This window comes from Carassius carassius, chromosome 8 (assembly GCF_963082965.1).
Source record: "Carassius carassius chromosome 8, fCarCar2.1, whole genome shotgun sequence".
In the NCBI taxonomy this organism is placed as follows: domain Eukaryota; kingdom Metazoa; phylum Chordata; class Actinopteri; order Cypriniformes; family Cyprinidae; genus Carassius; species Carassius carassius.
The window spans coordinates 4,480,526-4,498,678 of record NC_081762.1 but is presented as its reverse complement, the minus strand read 5'-3'; the positions used below and the strand labels follow the sequence as shown (position 1 = coordinate 4,498,678).

The 18,153-nt window shown below is 36.8% G+C and overlaps 1 protein-coding gene across 8 annotated transcripts; it reads right to left on the bottom strand.

Moving 5' to 3' along the window:
* Positions 1–4,572: 4,572 nt before the first annotated feature.
* LOC132145023 (zinc finger protein 384-like) lies at positions 4,573–17,683 on the bottom strand. Of its 8 annotated transcripts, XM_059555707.1 has the most exons (13): positions 17,538–17,683; positions 14,201–14,270; positions 14,051–14,118; positions 13,431–13,722; positions 12,556–12,678; positions 11,383–11,421; positions 10,139–10,305; positions 9,196–9,272; positions 8,612–8,836; positions 7,236–7,403; positions 6,928–7,006; positions 6,366–6,524; positions 4,573–5,409 (listed from the first exon to the last, which is right to left on the bottom strand). In XM_059555707.1, the coding sequence occupies exons 3-13, from the start codon at positions 14,111–14,113 to the stop codon at positions 5,029–5,031; spliced, it is 1,773 nt and encodes a 590-aa protein (XP_059411690.1). In that variant the 5' UTR covers positions 14,114–14,118; positions 14,201–14,270; positions 17,538–17,683; the 3' UTR covers positions 4,573–5,028. The 8 variants fall into 8 exon arrangements, with proteins under 8 accessions (XP_059411690.1, XP_059411691.1, XP_059411689.1 ...); XM_059555708.1 differs by lacking the exon at positions 14,201–14,270 and having other exon boundaries at positions 17,524–17,683; XM_059555706.1 differs by lacking the exon at positions 14,201–14,270.
* Positions 17,684–18,153: the final 470 nt, after the last annotated feature.

Below are 18,153 nucleotides of genomic sequence, written 5' to 3'. Positions count from 1 at the left end.
TGGTCCTGCGACTCATAGTCAGGTGTGACTTATTTATCAAAATAAATCTAAAATATCTTAAACTGTGTTTCGAAGATGAACGGAGGTCTTATGGGTTTGGAACGACATGAGGGTGAGTCATTAATGACATCATTTTTATTTTTGGGTGAACTTACCCTTTACCCATGTTGATCATGATCGTAACCATGTAGTGTACTCTAGGAATAGACAAACTGGGAACCTTGATAAATTTTTAGACCATTCTTTTCATTAAATATGCCTAAAGGAGTTGTGTTTCATAAAAAAGTGGGATTTTAGGGAGTTCTGATATATGTTTTGTTTATAATCATATAGTATTTAATTCTGGTTACGCTACATTTTTCTGTGATTACATCATAAAAAATTGTGATGAATGTTCTGTTTTCAAGTGTTTAATTATCAGTACAATATGTTGACTTCATTAGATATATGGGCATGTATAATTAATAAGCACTAACGACATAATTTAGATTTAATTGTTATTAACATGATATTAATGATGTATAAACACTGTTATGGTACTTTATAGATGTTGTGCATAACTCAAACTGAACTACCACACATTTGTCACTTTTGTATTTGGTTTTTACAATCTTCATGTTTAATGCTTTATGACTTTTGAAGTTGATATTTGAATAAATTTAGTATGTCAGAGAATTAGGTAGACCTGCTGTAATGCTGTGTAGGCTATGGCTGCTGTGTTCGTGTAATGAAAGAAAAACTGTATTTGTCAATAGATCTTTTTCTACTCTTTACAAAGTATATATATATATTATGTAAACAAATCACCTAATTTAACGGTTTCAACAATTTCATCTGTTTCAGCATGCATGCAAAGACTAACAAACCAAACCACTCTATTGTCTATCTGTGCTTATGATGCCTTAAAGTAACCTCCCTACTAAAATAAACGTTTAACTAAACTGCTATGTTTGAACTGCTTTGTTCAGTCTAAATTAATTAATATAATTTCAACACGTTCCCTGCAGGAGAATGCCAACCCCAAGGAAATGTGAACATGGTAAAGTGATTTGACAGCCTCAGCTTGGGGCTTTACTGAAACTTATGCAGCCACACTTAATTTGGTTAATTGATCCCCCTACTTACCTATTTTGAGGTGCCAGTCATCATGACTCATCTCAAGTCCTCTTTGCTTGACAAACTTGAACTCCACGAATGCATCCACCTGAGACTAACGTTAACCTTACATGGACAGAGACACCAAATTTACAGACTCATATTGTCATTTTTGAAGGGTGTGGTGAGGGTAAGTACATTATATTTTACTCCAACTTCCTACAAAAAAAATATTATGGGTAAAGTGGGGAACTTAATAATTGTTTCCAAGACTATACTGGATTATTTACACAATATGAGGCCTATATTTGTTGATTTTTTTTTTAAATAAAATCAGAACAGGCACGATGCCATACATAACTGACATTCAGTCGAACAGAACCATTGCTTCTTCTTTTTTTACAACATTTAAATATGAAGTTGATATTAAATACTTTTCATTCCTGAATGAACCATTGTTTTGAATGAATCAGTTGAGTAAATGATTCAATAACTCACTTTACTTCATTCACGAATGAATCGGATCCGCACAACTAGCCAAACTAAACAGTAAGACACTAAAGTATAAAAATACTTTATAATAATTTAAATGACAGTTTAACCCTTTTCATTAATTTATTACAAAAATAGTTACACAGTGAGTATTGATAAAGACAAGCACTTTCCTTTTAAATATGTGCTGGAACGTTACGTTCTAATAATTAATAATTCGTAATAATTTCCATTTAAGTGGTTTGTCTCTATCACACCTGGTTTGTTGTCAGTTTTAGTCGATCTCCCACGATGGTCGTCGAAAAAACCGTTCATGTTCAAATTCAAAGTCGATTCATGTGTAATCTGCCAGGCAACGAGCTTCTGATTGGCTGAATATTGTGACCCAAGCTTATTTTAATTGGCCACGTTAATTTTAAAATAAGAGTCAATGAGATTTTTTTTTCAATAAACTACCGGTATTTCACTTTTTTTTTTCTTGGTCTAAATCGTTGAACTTGCAATAAATAAATAATAAAAAAAGAATATGCAATTTAATCAAATCAGGCTTTTCCATCAGGACATCTTTAGAGGAAAAATATTCTATTCAAAAACAATTATTAATTTTTTTTTATTACCTCAGAGATTCTCCTAAAATGTCCAAATTAAGTGTCAAACAGCAGACTGTGATTAGACAATATTGCACTAGACAATAATACGACTATTCCAGATATGTTTATCATTTTTTATTGATCATATTAGGAGAAACAGTTACGTCAAGATGAATGAGTGTTTATCTATACAGCAAAGTCATCTTAAAGAGTAGTTAATAAGTATTAAGAGTGACAGAAGTAACATTGATAATAATATTGAGTACGTGTTATTTTCCAAATACATATATGGATACAACAAGGATTATACATGGAGGATCAGCCAATCACTTGGATGCTTGCTGGACACAGATGGCATCATGTAGGTCAGCGATTGGATGGTTTAGCAATGTGTTAACATCCCATACTCTGATCTCTAATGTTGCCTTTAATACATTTAAAAAAAAATCATATTTCAGCTGGACCAGAAAGACAATCATTCCCTTTATGAGTGAACAGGCCATCTCTCTCTATATATATATACACACACACAGAGTAACTCCCAATGGATAATAATTGTGATACTCATAATTGCATAAAAAACAAAGTTAATATAACTGGTATTAAAGGTTTTTTTTTAAAAAAAACACTACTAAATAGTACCTGGTAACCAAACTGTCGTCTGTAATTTCCCCCCCTCCCTTTCTGAAAAAAAAAACCTTTGTGGAGAGGGTCAAGAAAATATGAAATGACTAAACTCTTCAGGTTAAAAACAAACTGAATTTTATAGAGGTTTTCACACATTCATCTCCTTTAAATGTTCTCTTACATGCTTTTAACCAAACCTTCGCTCACTCAAACACATACAAACATACATAACACAAGGACAACAGAAAAATACATATGATAAATGGCTAAAATTTAATGCCAAACGGAAACGATGAATAAAAAAAGTTCATTTAAGTGCCATCTCCCATAAACCATGATCTTCTGTTTATCCTTCTCCCCTTAGTGCAGTCTTCGCCACATCTTTCCAACAGCTCTCGGCTGGTAGTGACAAACCAGTTGCACGTTTGCTTGAAATGTCAATCAGCAGGCCTGCCAAGCAGTGTCATAAAAGGCATTAAAACTTCATAAGAGCTTACAAACTTCATTTGGGAGAACTATTACTGTAAACCTGCAGATATATGTGAAATGCTTTGTGATCTAAACTAGTTGCAGTTCTGTACAATTCATTTTTTTAATGAGATACTTTGTTGTATTTGTCCATATTTTCTTGTTTACCAGCATTTGTAACATGTATTACTTAGAAAAGAAAGTAAACTTGCTGGTTTTCAAAGCTTGATATAAGCACGAGTCTTTGTTAGCTGGGATTGGTAACCTTAATAACCCATTAATAAAGCTAGTGTCAATTTTTAGTCAGTCTTGCACAATTCCTGCAACAAAATTATCCTTTGTTTTCATTTCACCTGTTCCTCTTAGTAGTGATAAAGAAATGTGCCATGTAGAGAAATAAAAAGTCTGAAATCGAATAATTTATAAGTATCATGTGCAAATTGATAACCATCAATTGTATTCATTGTGACCTCTACATCAAAACCAGTTCAAGATGGCATAAAGATGATGGTGAATAAAATTACTGGGATGTTTAAATATGTTCTCAAAACCGAGGGTGATGTATTTATGGGGAATTAAAGTAGTTGATTATGACATTGTCAGAAATTCTGAGGGAAGTTCACAGATCTCCATTTCAGACTGCCAAATTTAAGATGTACCATTTTTAAACCATGGTTTCTGCCCACATTTTCAATGGTCTTGGTTGAAAGGATTTTTCCCATTTATTTTTTCCATGGGGATTCTAACAATCGTGGCCTAGTCGTGGGGAGTCGTGGCCTAATGGTTAGAGAGTCGGACTCCCAATCGAAAGGTTGTGAGTTCGAGTCCCGGGCCGGCAGGAATTGTGGGTGGGGGGAGTGCATGTACAGTTCTCTCTCCACCTTCAATACCACGACTTAAATGCCCTTGAGCAAGGCATCGAACCCCCAACTGCTCCCCGGGCGCCGCAGCATAAATGGCTGCCCACTGCTCCGGGTGTATGCTCACAGTGTGTGTGTGTTCACTGCTCTGTGTGTGTGTGCATTTCGGATGGGTTAAATGCAGAGCACAAATTCTGAGTATGGGTCACCATACTTGGCTGAATGTCACGTCACTTTCACTTTCACAAGTCTTTGTTGAAGAGGTATAAGCCATGAAGCAAATCAAGCAGCTACAAGGTAAATCACGGCATTAGAAACCTTGATTTGAAGCAAAAAAGTATTTGAAAATGGGACAAAAGTGCTAAACTGCATACTTAACAGCTTATGCCGTTTGGTGATTTGCACATATTGGTGGAAATGTCTTTTCAGAATCATGGGTAATGTAGTTTTTCAATAGGAATTATGAAATTATATTGACACTCTTTAAAATATTATCTTTGGTGTTCAACATGCAGGTTTGGAATAACCTGAGGGAGAATAAATGATAAGAAAAGTATCATTTTTGGGTGAACTGTGAACACTATGGTACAATCCATAGTGGCCAATATTGTATATTTCAATATTTCAACAGCTGCTAACTGAAAATAGCCACCTTGACAATTTAAGGCCTTTTTTGTGACACTGCAGAGCAAGTCTAAAGAAAGACAACAACTCATTAAGAGTTTATGTGCTCCTCCATCTCTCATTTTCTCCTCAATTTGTAAACCTGCCCTCTCCTCCTGCCAGTCTGTATTTGGAAATCCTCCTCTATCTCAAGGCAGTGTTTTATTTCCTATCCAATTCATGGTCCGTTTCTCCTCACCCCACCTCCTCTCTCTTACTCTCCTCAAGTTCCTCTACGAGTTCATGTGCTCCACCTGGATGGCAGAGGTGGAGACGGTGAGGCAGAGGTCTTTGTGGCCCGTCAGGTCGGCCACAGTGACCGGTTTGTACTGGATCTCTCCAGCTGACACGGTCTTGTACTGATGCAGGTCGAAAGGGCAGGTTATTCCCTCTGTAACAGAGTAACTGGTTGGTGGGTTGGGGTTGGGCTGGTTCCGTGCTTGCGCTGCTGATCCCGCTCCGGCCCCCCGGCCTCGCCCACGACCCCTGCCGCTTCCCGTGCCCGAGGGCTGAGCCGGATTCTGGCCCTGCTGGGCTTGCTGGGCAGCTACTGCGGCTGCTACCGTCAGAGGGTCTGGGTTGTGTTTTCGCATGTGTTTCATCAGGTACGTCTCCTAAAAAATAACAAAAACAGAAGAATGTGTCAACATTAAGTAGGGTTGCATGATGAATTCTTTTTTTAGTCATGATTTCTTTTGATTTATTAGGCAAAATTGCTTGCAATATTATCCTGAAAGTACTGCTTTTTAATTTGGCATTTGTGTTATCTTAAACTGGTAAAAAGCCACTGCAAGCTGGTTGCGACTGCCAGATTTCAAGAGCTTAAATTCCCCGATCAGAGCTTCTTTCTTGCAACACTCTGAAATGCTTAACATAGCTTCATGTCCTTAAAAACAATCACAAATCTAACATTTCTCTGGTCATAAATGCTATGACATTGGCACCATAATCCATGTGGAAGGACAATTTCTCGTCAAAGGGGACATAACACTGTTTCTGTTCATATCAACTACTGCATATCCTACATATCTCTGAAGAGTCTTTAGTTTTATCAGATCTATAAAAGACAACCAAAAATACACTTCTTTGGTGACTGTTGATTTTGGGGTCTTGAAACAAAATGACAAGCAAGTGCTTCTGATGACTTCAGTAACATGAAGCACGTTGTTAACCTGCATGTTAAGTTTTATTTTTGTAGAAAACCCTTATAAAGAAAACGCATATGTGCTCTCCCTACATTACAGAAAAAGCTCTGATGAGCTGAGAACACCAGCAAACATGTAAGTTAGTCTAATAATCACTGCTTAGATATTCTGCTCATATTAAAGTGTAATACACCCAGTCTCTTACACACAGTGGTTTGCACCTTTAAATCTGCAAGAAAATCATGCGTGTTGACTTTTTCTTGACGCTTATGTCGAAGTGCAATAACTCTGATGAATGAAAAATATAATCATGATTGAGAATTGTCCAAAATAATTGCGATTAAGTATCATAATTATCAAATTAACAAAGGAAGGATTGACAAGATGGAAGAGCAAGGATTGAGGCATCATGGGTGGGATCTTACAGATGTGTAGGAGCGGTTGCAGAGGCCACAGGAGAAGAGTTTGGCGTGTTTCACCGTATGTGTAGACAAGTGAACCTCTAAGCTGGTCGCATCTGTGTAGCCACGGTTGCAATTGTGACATTTGTATGGCTTGTCCTTGTTGTGCTGTCTTCGATGAGACTGAAAAAAACAAGTAAATGTCATGATGGTGGCCTTGATGTTAATGTTAACATGATATTGACAAGCAGATTTTTAGCAGATTTGTGAAGACAGTTACAGTACATGTTGCTAAATAGCTACCAAACTAAAATATCTAGTTACACTGGTCTGAATTAATAAACAACACTTCCATAAGGCAAAGGCAATGATTTATGCAATTACAGTGTCAGTGTAAGTTATGGATGGGAATCAGAAGAATGTAACGCATGGAATGAATGTAACTGAAAAATGGAATGTTCAGTCCGCAATGGAACCAAATGTTATTTCACTATAACCGAACACAAATCCAAGTTTTTCCACGACTTCAATAAAATAGAAAGCTGAAATGTGTGGAAGCATCCATAAATCAGCTGAAAAAGGTTACCTGGAGGTTGGATAGTTGGGTAAAAGCTTTCTCACAGCCGGGATGGGAACACTTGTATGGCCGATCACCAGTATGAATCCTTTAAAACAAAACAGAAGCTGTTCTTTAGAACTTTTGAACTAAAGATCACATGAATACATTGTTCATTGATTCTGCAGTGTCTAAAATATGTTTCCCGGAAGCCTACACAACCATCTCAACTACAGCATGACAGACAACAGACAAGGGAGGAATAAGGACGCCAGGAGAAGAGCAGGACGGCAGCTGTATTGGGTCGGTCACTGATTCTGTCTGTCCCTGTCTGTTACCTGTTATGCTGTTGTAAGTGGCTGAGCTGTCTGAAGGTTTTCTGGCAGTAGGAGCAGGTGTAGGGTTTGGCGCCGCTGTGGATGCGGATGTGCTGGGACAGGTAGCTGGAGTTGGCAAACGATTTGGAGCAGTGAGGACACTTGTGCGGTTTGCCCTCTGTGTGGTTTCTACCAAGGGATGAAGGGAAGGGGATGAAAAGAGAGAAACAAACAGAGAGAGATTTACCATTGAATCAATAAACCAGCCCTACTTGGATCAAATCGTGATCGTATCATCAAACGTGTCGTAGGTTACATGCTTTTAGCAATGTGACGGTGCTCATGTGGTGTCTGAGTTATGAAACGCAGCACACAAAAACACAAGGCACTTCATCTTTTCCTCTCTCTCTCTCTCTCTCATTCTCTCTCTCACCAGCTTCCTTTCCCCTCCCTAACTATTGGGTAATATGAAACGAGCCTTTAAACCAGAGCAGACGAAACGGACATGATGGAGATAAGCTGAGTAAGATGGAATTCAATTAAAGGATCTTTCTTGTCCAACAGCATAGAAAGCACATGGAAAGAAGAGAAAAAAGACACAAGCCATATAACGCAGAAGCAAATGAAGACAAACTGACATGCTTTTAAGCCTTCCAGCCTGCTAGGCTTCAATTAAAGTGTATTTATGGTTAATATAATTGCTATTAGTTTTTACAAACTAAGGGATGATTTAAAATTATTATCTGTGATTAATATCATCACAGAAAAAGTTCATAAACTATAGTTAAAAATAGCTAAACAATTATAGCTGCACAACAAGCAAATCAAATATAATAGCTTTTTTTTTTACTCAGCAATTATTTTGGCATGTGGACTATACATATACAGGACAGTACTAAATAAACATGCATCCATACTGTCAAATGTGCATTTTATATTAATATTGTAGCCTGCACCACAAACTGTGCAGCCCTGTTTCTTGATTTTAAACAATATATTACAACTAGAGCATCAAGAAACTAAAAAATGAATTTTTCTATTGAGATGGAATAATATCAACAGGACATAAAGGACTCCAAAAGAAGTAAATGAAACAAAGGTTAGACATTGTGGTGTGAAATAAGACAAGCAGAAGATACGTGATGTGATTAGCCTGAGACAAAAACACCTGCTTCTATCTGCAGAGAGTACATTGTCCGGTTTTCCACTAGAATAGTGTGTCTCCACACCAGGGTGGGAAAGGACAGGAAGGTATCAAGCGAAAGAGAGAATGGAAAAAGTGAAAGATAAACAAGCTTATCCTAATTGAAAACATGGCTACTCAACTACTCAAAGCCCTGGCTCCATCTTGTAGCAGGTGCAGCAGTGCATGCTTTACTAAAGTCACACACACATACCGTGTATGCTGCTGCAGGTGGCTGAGCTGTCTGAAGGTTTTCTGGCAGTAGGAGCAGGTGTAGGGCTTGGCGCCGCTGTGGATGCGGATGTGCTGGGACAGGTAGCTGGAGTTGGCGAAGGACTTGGAGCAGTGAGGACACTTGTGCGGCTTCGCCTCTGTGTGCGACTTGGCATGAATCTGCATGTCTGATTTGTTGAAGAACGTAACCGCACACATCCGGCACCTACAGGGAAAAATAAGCATGTGCATTTGCATTCAAAATACTCACAAAATTATCATTTTAAAAACATTACATCAGCTTTGACACTTCAGAAATCTTAAAAACTGAAAATGTATCACATGAATGCCTTTTGCATTCCACCAATCACCTTTATACACACTCCCTTACACGCTGTCAGAAAATAAAGCAATATTTTTGTAAGGTGGCAGAAATGTCGTGCAATTAGACTTAAAAGTTCAAATAAAAGCACTAATACACATTTAAAAAAGTGTCAGTGTGTTTAATGTTTAATGCACTAAAATATATCAAGCCTGCAAATATTTAAGAAAATGGCCATTTAGTTCTTAAGCAATAATATGCACTTGTATGACTTGTTCCCATCTTTGCCTGGATGATCATCCTCATCATTGGAAAGGTCATATGGGTCACTCGTGTTGTGCTGTAAAAGCGAAAAAAGCGAAGAAAATTTAGGGAAGCATGTTTTGAGAGTCTTTTTAACAAATAATAAAACTAAATTAATAAACTGTCTCAATTTGGTTTACTTCTCTCTATTTTAAAATCTTTAAAAAATTGACCCCTTTTCTAAATTGACTTATCAGTGACAACTTGTTCGGACAATAACACAGACCTGCATCTTAAAAAAACATCTGCTGATTACCAGTAAAGTCCTAATATCACCTAATTTGCTGATGCTGAGATTAAAATATCAATAAAAACGTTGTCATGTACATTTATTTTTTCACAAATTAAAAACATATTTCAAATTACTTGTATGTATCAGCTCTAATACACTTATCAAAATAACAAATAGGTTTTGTAATTTAATGACAAATAGAAGTTTTTGAAAAATAAATATGCACAAATACACGATGTAATTACAATTAACTTTACATAAATTATAAATCGTATTTTTTGCCACAAAAATCTGCATTATATGTGCATTTTCTTCTGTCACTGGCCAAAATTCCAACCCTGAAAAAATAATTAGGCATAAAATAATGTGAAACTGGGCTGATTTTGACCAAACATTTCTTCACATGGTTGCCAAAAGCTAAAACTCTACAAAATGCATCATATTTTGTGAGAAAGTATGAAATGCTCGAGCAAAACAAGCACTGAACTTGGAAACAGCACCATAAAATTATATATATATATATATATATATATATATATATATATATATATATATATATATATAATTATATATATAAAAACAATTACAAGATTTCATTCAGTGAATATGATGCAGGGCAGTGCAAGATAAACAATAACATTTACAATAATGGTAAAATTATGACGTCTCACCTGTCCCCCAGCAGCCAGGTGTGCAAGAATTAGCGCATCACTTCCTGTGGCGAGTGCATGGGCTGAAACAGGACCTGCCCTTGGCATCATGGACTTCTTCTTTCTACCCCTCTTTGAGGGAAGTGGCATGACTACAGCGGGTTGAATACTGCCGTCCTCTTTCTTGTCTGTTTGTGTCAGTGGGGCAAAAACACAGTAGTATAATACTGATTATGAAACATAATCTGCATAATTTCTTCCTGCAACATGTTTTAAACTTTGCTATCTTCAAAGAAATTTCTGAAATTTAAAGGTCTGACATCAAATCCTTCACAGTGACATCGACAAACTCAATTTAGTAAACATTTAAAATAGATTTCAGTAAAACAGAATGTGCAGAATGTGTACTAAATCCTAAATATGCATTTGTGAAACCAATTGTAATGACCCATTTTTAAAGGTGCTCTATGTAATATTGACAGCTAACAGTTGAAACTGCAGGCCAAATTCAAAATATAAGAGATATTTGTTTCTCCAGACACCTTCCTCTAAGACTCAATGCTCACATGGGTTGCAAGATTGTGGACACGCAACAGGAACAAGCGCAAATGACAATGGAACTGTACATTGTTGAGTTGATTTATCTGTGTTTTAATATTCCTCTCTTCAAAGAGCTGTTTAGATGGATGCTGAGGCTTTTTATATCGGGTAGAGTTAGTTTTAGGTCACCATTGCTGTAATACGCTTTGTTTCCCAACATCTGGCAACCCAGGGTGTTGAAATACTATTGGGTAAATTTGCAGTGGGTGGAATCACACAGACCAAAACAAAAACAAGACATTCCCACACAGAACTCACATTTCAAAGTCGAAGAAACAAGTATCCAACATGTTTCTTCGACTTTGAAATGTGTGTTCCAAATAAGTGAACTTGACATGTTTCCTAAATATCTGCAAACCCATTATAGCATTTTTATGCTTCAGTAGAGTCAAAGAAATTACACGCAGCACCTTTAAAGGTCTACCTAGGCTAACCATTGTGGTTTCCAAATGACTAATCTTATATGTCTGACCAAGTTTTAAAGCCAAATGACTCCATTAAATGAAATAATTTCATTCCACCAAAATCTAATCCAAGCAAGAAGTGGTGGTTACTGCTATTTGAAGTCATTAGACCCCAAATGTAATAAAGTGTTATTTCACTGCATAAGTGCTTTAGTGATGTGAGTGTGATTGACTGCAGGTTTCTGGTGCTATTATACTTACAGTGGCTGTGGAGATAGAGGGAAGAGGGCCGGACAGCCTCTGACAGAAAAGAGCAGAACATTCTCAACATAAACAGCTCGCTGTCCCTCTCTCTATTCATCCATCATCCATCCCTTCTCACTACCTCCCACAGTCACTCTCACTTTCACTTCCTACAGCCTCTTTGGCTCTCAGACTGGATGAGTAAGCAAGCATATGTGTGTGTGTGTGTGTCTGCTGCTTTTACAGGGAAAGTGACATGAAAAACAATTACAAGTATAATCATTAATTCTGCAATTTGTGGTGTATTATCTGTTGTTGTATAAGAAGGAAATGCTCAATCAAACACATGCTCTTAATATTATGACTCATGAATTATGAATCATTGACATGCCTATATAACTGTCACTACTGTGCAAATATGGAGAGCTATGAATTTTGCGTTATAACAGGAACATAATTTAAAAGTAACTGTGTGCAAGAAAAGTAAACTTTTTACAAAGCATAAGCATGTTTTTTTTTGGCTGTAGCAGACATTATACTTTTATTCTGCAAGGATGCATTAAATTGATCAAAAATTACAGTGAAGACATTGTTAAAAAATATTTCAGTTTCTAATAAAAGCTGTTCTTTTGGACTTTCCATTCATCAAAAAACTCTGAAATATAAAATCAGTTTTCAGAAAATGAAGCACAACTGTTTTCAACATTGATAATAATCAGAAATGAAAATCATCATATTAGTCTGATTTCTGAAGGATCATGTGACACTGAAGACTGGAGGAATGATGCTGAAAATACAGCTTTGATCACAGAAATAAATGTAATTTTACAATAATATTCAAATAGAAACCATTATTTTAAACTGTAATAATATTTCACAATATTACACTTTTTGCTGTTTTTTGATCAATTAAATGCAGCCTTGTTGAACAGAAGAGACAAAAGAACAAAACATTCAAATCTTACAAATGTGCGTTATCTATACTGATAGATAATTTTTTTCATGAATACATTTTCTATATGAAAAAATATTTCTTACTGTGAAGTTCTATACAAAATATCTTTAGTTCTAACATTCTTCTATTGGTTTTACTATCATAGTTTTTTACCATAAGTATGGAAGGTATAAACTGCAGCATGTTAAAAGTGTGTATATTTTGGAAGGGTCAGAAAGGAGTGTAAAAGTGTTTACCTGTGTTTGTTGGGTGTAAAGCGGACACAATCATGGTTGTTGTGGATGGTCCAGAAACAAAAGACTGAGAGGAGGCAGGGGGAGTGACCAGTGCCCCTTGAGGAGTCGTGATCACTAACCCTGCTGAGAAACAGAGGACAAACACATCAATTTAACTGATTCAGATGACCTCATTACATTAACATTTGATTTCTGAAGCTATATGTAATGGCTATGTATGTAATCAAGTACTCAATTTAAAAAAAGAAAAAAAATCCTCGATTGCATTTTGCCCATGTCGAGTAAGCACCAAAATACCAGAAGTGGCGCATTCAACGGATGAGAAAATTAATGAAATGCATAATTTATCCATTTATCAAGGCTCCATGATATATTAATCCCATTTAAAAATCCTAATAAGCATAACTTTGTGCATTCACAAATGTTACAATTCAATTAAATATATATATACGATGCAGGTTTAAAATAATGTGCTTTAATAATTTACATGCGTGTAGGTTACGTACACTTTTCTGAAAAGCACGGGGTGCTCTGATTGGCCAGCTATCCAGTGCATTGTGATTGGCCGAATACCTCAAGATTGTGACAGAAATGTTACACCCTTTACCATATTTACATGTACATTTTTATAATCATATAATTTATATCATATATGTAACATATTTTTCTACATATATAGTATCTATGCATATGTTTCTATTTATATATTCATAAATATACACAGTACATACACATTATGTAAACAAACTTTGATTTTGGATGTGATTAATTGTCTGACACCACTAATTTATATAGAATATCTATCTATATATAGATAAATAAATAAAATATACCCACACACACACCATTGATTCTTCTAAATGTGGAAAACCCACCTGCCGTCATGATGCCAGTAGATGGGACGGGCACCACCGTGATGTTCTGGGATGTGTGAGGTGGGTGCAGGTGTGCTCCCAAGCCAGATATTTGCGCCCCTGCTGTCCCGCTCGCTCCTCCTCCACCCTCCTGTTTCGGCACCCTCCCTACGGATCCGGTGTCCATTGCGACCGAGCTCGGCACCGTCAGGACCGCCGTGGGGTAGTGTGCCGCGGACGAATGCGGAAAAGCAGCGCCCTTGTCCGACCCCAGCTGCTCTTTCATCTTATTCAGAAACATGGCGTTCTCAATCTAAACTCGCAGGGGGGAATGAATGGGATAAAAAAACAAGGGAAAGAAGGGAAGGAGGAAAGAAAAGAGGAGTATGGATTGAGAGATAAACGCAGATGAAGGATGAAGGGAAAGAAGGAGAGAGCAGCAAGGGAAAGGTTACTTTTTCTGGATGCTGGTGCAGGGCTTCCAGTGTGTAAGTTTCACATGGATCAGTGCGAGGTTGGTGTTAGCCATCCCGGACTGGTATGCTTATTTTGATTTACTAGATTGTGCTCTATAAGCATGGCGTGTCTGTTAAAGACACAAGGATGTACTGTACAAGAGAGTCCAATAATAAGATGTCTACCTGTCCTTGCACTGTTGGAACGGGAGACCAAAAGTATGATGAGTTGAAATGGGAATCTTCCATTATTTCTGCAATTGAAAAGCAACATAACTTGTAAAACACCCACTCTCTGCCTTTGGCAACACTTGTGAAATGACACCTCGTGCTTATGTTTCTCATGTGGCCTGAAGGTTTATTCACTTATTTGGACTGTACTGTATTCATTTGGGCACCCAAGTACCTTGCATTACATAAAAAGGCTTTTTTCCCCATTATGTTCTTTGAAACACCTGCCAAATATCATGAACCTTCATCCTTTTGACAGTTGTGATTTATTTCTCTTTATTTAAGCAAAGGACTTTGGAGCCTCTTTCAGGTGGATGTTTGGCAAAGAGGCATGTTGGGTTAGGAATCACATGCAAACCCCAATGTGTAAAACACCACTGACATACATAAAATAAAGAGGCATGCATGCCAAGTCAGCCTGCACAATACAGGAAAAAAACAACTTGAACCAGCCTAAGATTGTTTGCTGGTCTCTCAGTCTAGCCATCTGGTACTCTGGTGCTGGTTTAACTTGTCGGCCAACTATAGTTCACCAGACTGACAAAATAAAACCTTTTAAGGTCAAAACGAAAAGCTAGAGTTGACCAATGTTTTTTGTTTTGTAAAGTAGACTGAAATTAGTGTTATTTTAGCATCATTGACACACTTCTATAGTTTTTGCAAGGTATGCACTGAAACTTCAGCCGCCGAAAATGGCATTTTCGGTTTTCAGCCAAAAGAGAAAAACATTTGGCACACAAGTTGCACTCTCCCTCTAGCTATTATCACTGCGTGTTGTGACGCTCTGCTCAATATTACACTCTGGCATTCCACCAGGGTTGCCAGGTCTGCTTAACTAAGCCAGCTGAATTTTTGCTTAACAAAAATAGCTCAATGACCAATTTTCCCTGATATTAAAAATCTGAATATGCAAGTCCCATATCTAATGTGCATATTTCACAGACACTGTTGAAAACCAATATATTGTAGTGATCATAAACACAACTCAAGGGCTCCCTCCTTCACAAAACTTAACATCTACCACAGTTTTATCATAGGTAGAATATACATTATTCCAGTACAATCATTTTAGTCAAATTTGCTTTATGCAGTACAGTGTTTCCCACAGACTTGCACTCTATGCGTGGCAGCACTTCCCCTGGGGAAATATAGATGTATATAATGTAAATATAAAACAGCAGATGGGCTTTTAGAAAGTGCAAAATCATTCTCTACCAACAGGAGGCGCTTTAAGAGCAGCAGAAACAGTGGTTACCCCGGTGACAGCTGTAATCAAAACAGCGCTCCACTCAAAAATGCAACTTTATCAGGCATTATAGGAAAGATTAAATGAAAATGACATCAAAACTTTTCTAAAGGCAACTGGTCCCCTTCAAAAAACATACATTTATATAAAAACACCCATGCTGCATTTTGATTTTGAAACGTGCAGTGCTCATGTTTATTCAACGAAGTCAAAGCATTTTGGAAAATATTAGGTCATTGCTGATATTGTGGCGGGCCTCCACAAATAGATCACTGTGTGGGAAACCCTGCAGTACTTCAAACATTAACCCACGAAGGAAAAAACAACCCACAGCAACAGTTTAAAAGTAGCATAATTCCACAGGAAAACCACGGACTTGGCAACCCTGGTTCCACTCATTCTCAATGCAAAAGCAAAGATCTCTCAAATAATTCCTGTTTGCAACAGCGCTTCTGTGCTGTAACATGGCATAGTACACCTCTACGGAGCTATGCTGGTAAAATGATGCTACTTTTTCATGACATTATGCCCTGCTCACACACTGTTAATACTAATAGCCTTGTATAAGGACTATACAAATGACTATACTTTATTTGTATAATTAGTAAAATAAATAAATAAAATAAAAATAATATAATGATATTAAATTAATTTAATTTATTGCATTACTTTCAATAAAAGTGTGGTTATTTTATTGGCTTTTTAAAATTCACTATCATTAAAATTGAGTTAAATTAAAAAGTCTCACAAAATTATTTTGTGTCATTTAATAAAATGTTGGTTTCTATATCGGTTTTTGGCCAAATGCATCCAGAATGTTCATAGTGTACAATTGTGATTGCTATGTAAATGCATTAATTCATCCTCTGAGCAGCATTAAACAGTGGTTAAAGACAAATAAATGTCACTTCAGAAATGCTTCTGTGCCATCTTTGCCGTTTAAATTTCCCATTAGGATAAGTTAAAAATAATAACCCTGGTCCGAAAATATCAGATTACAGAGAAACAAAAAATGTCAGTCGGGATTTATTCTACGGATTGGCTGTTTATTGGATTTTAAGATGTGGGCGATGCCCTTAAAAAAACAGAAGACATGAATGTGATCCTGCAGGGTGGGGTTTATATGGACTAAAATGATTGGAGAAGTCATGCATATGTCACCAGAGAAAAGTCTGTCATTTTCACCTGAGGTATGACATTTTGGTTACACATTACAAACACACACATAGATGAACTGTTCACAATAGAATCTGCAATATGAATTTAGGAAACAGATAGGGCTAACTTTAATTTCATGCCAACTTTAATCCAGCCAGCAGACCATCCTGACCACACTGAGGAACCAGCGGAGCATTTTTCAGCAGTGCTAAATTAGTATAAATTTGAAAAAAATAAAAATAAAAAAGATTTTTTAAATATATTTTATTTTCTTTAAACAGACACAATTTGTTGTCTGATGCAACTGCAACATTGTTTAACTGCACGAGAGATGCAGAGCTTGCACGGAGATTCGCACGCGCTATAAATAGACATCAAAACAAAAGCATCGCCTCGCTATCCTGCCACATGTATCTGCGCCTGTCGATCATAAAAACAAAGCAAATGTGCATACCTCTTAGTCAACTTCTGACACAATCTTTCATTTCGTATGCACGCCTAAATAAAATAAATGGAAGCGGAAACTTAGCGTTTTTATTTAGTGTTTTTGTTGTTGTTGTTGTTGTTGTTGTTACATGCGTATTTTGCTGCAATGCCAGCTCATTTTGCATGTTTCTATCTAATGGGACAAGGTTAATAATATATGCATGAGGAAAGGTAGATGGAAAGGCATAAAAATCCTCCATTAATGATATCAGGGCTTCCTCAACCAGCCTCCATTAAAATGTCAGCTTTTGTTATGCACGCCAAGAAGCACTACCTAAAAGCGATGCAACGTGTAAACTTGCGCTTGTTAACAATAATGCCCCTACGCCTCCATCACTCTTCTCGGTTAGTCTTGCTGAGAAAACAAGAGAAAAAAAAAACTCGGATAAAAAAAAAAAAAACGAAGAGAGAAAAAAACCGTCGACGCCAATGCGAGCGAGACGCAGCCTCATGCAGACTTCCGGCTGGCGAGACAGGGGGAGAAGCGCCCGCGTGAGCTGCTCAAATTTGGAGAAAGAATTCACAATTGACTCATAACCTTGTGTTAATTACCGGTGCTGGCGATTCCCTTTCAACCCCCAGGGCTCCTCCGGGCCGGGACAGTTCGGAAACTTCGTCCAAATCCGCCCGAACCCCTTGGATTCACCGATTTTTTTCCCTCTATTTTTTTTCTATTTTTTTCCCTCGCGGAGGGCTGTCCGACTCTGCTCGACTACACTTCCTGTGAATGAGGTCAAAATCATCTCAAGCCTGCCGCGAAAATCACTTCCGCCATATGAGGTCATGTATTAAAAAAAATAAAAAAATTCACAAATAAATGGATTTGTGTCCTTGTAATTTATATTTTATCAAAGTTACGATGTATGTGCATGTTATTCGTTTTACATATGAGTATATATCTATGGAAATGAATATGACATATAAGTTCCTTTTTCAATGCTTTAATGCTGTCCATTTAATAATTATTAATGTATGCCTTTATATTTGTATTACAAGAAGTCATTTTATTCATGTTAGTACTTATTTTTTATATAATGTATTTTTAAATCATTAAAAATGTTTACATTTAATTGCACTTCTGTCTTTTTGCAGATTTGATGTTAGAAAAAACAGAAAACTTTTTTATAAAGGTCATTATGGAAAAGAAAACGTGTCTATTCTTTTCAGT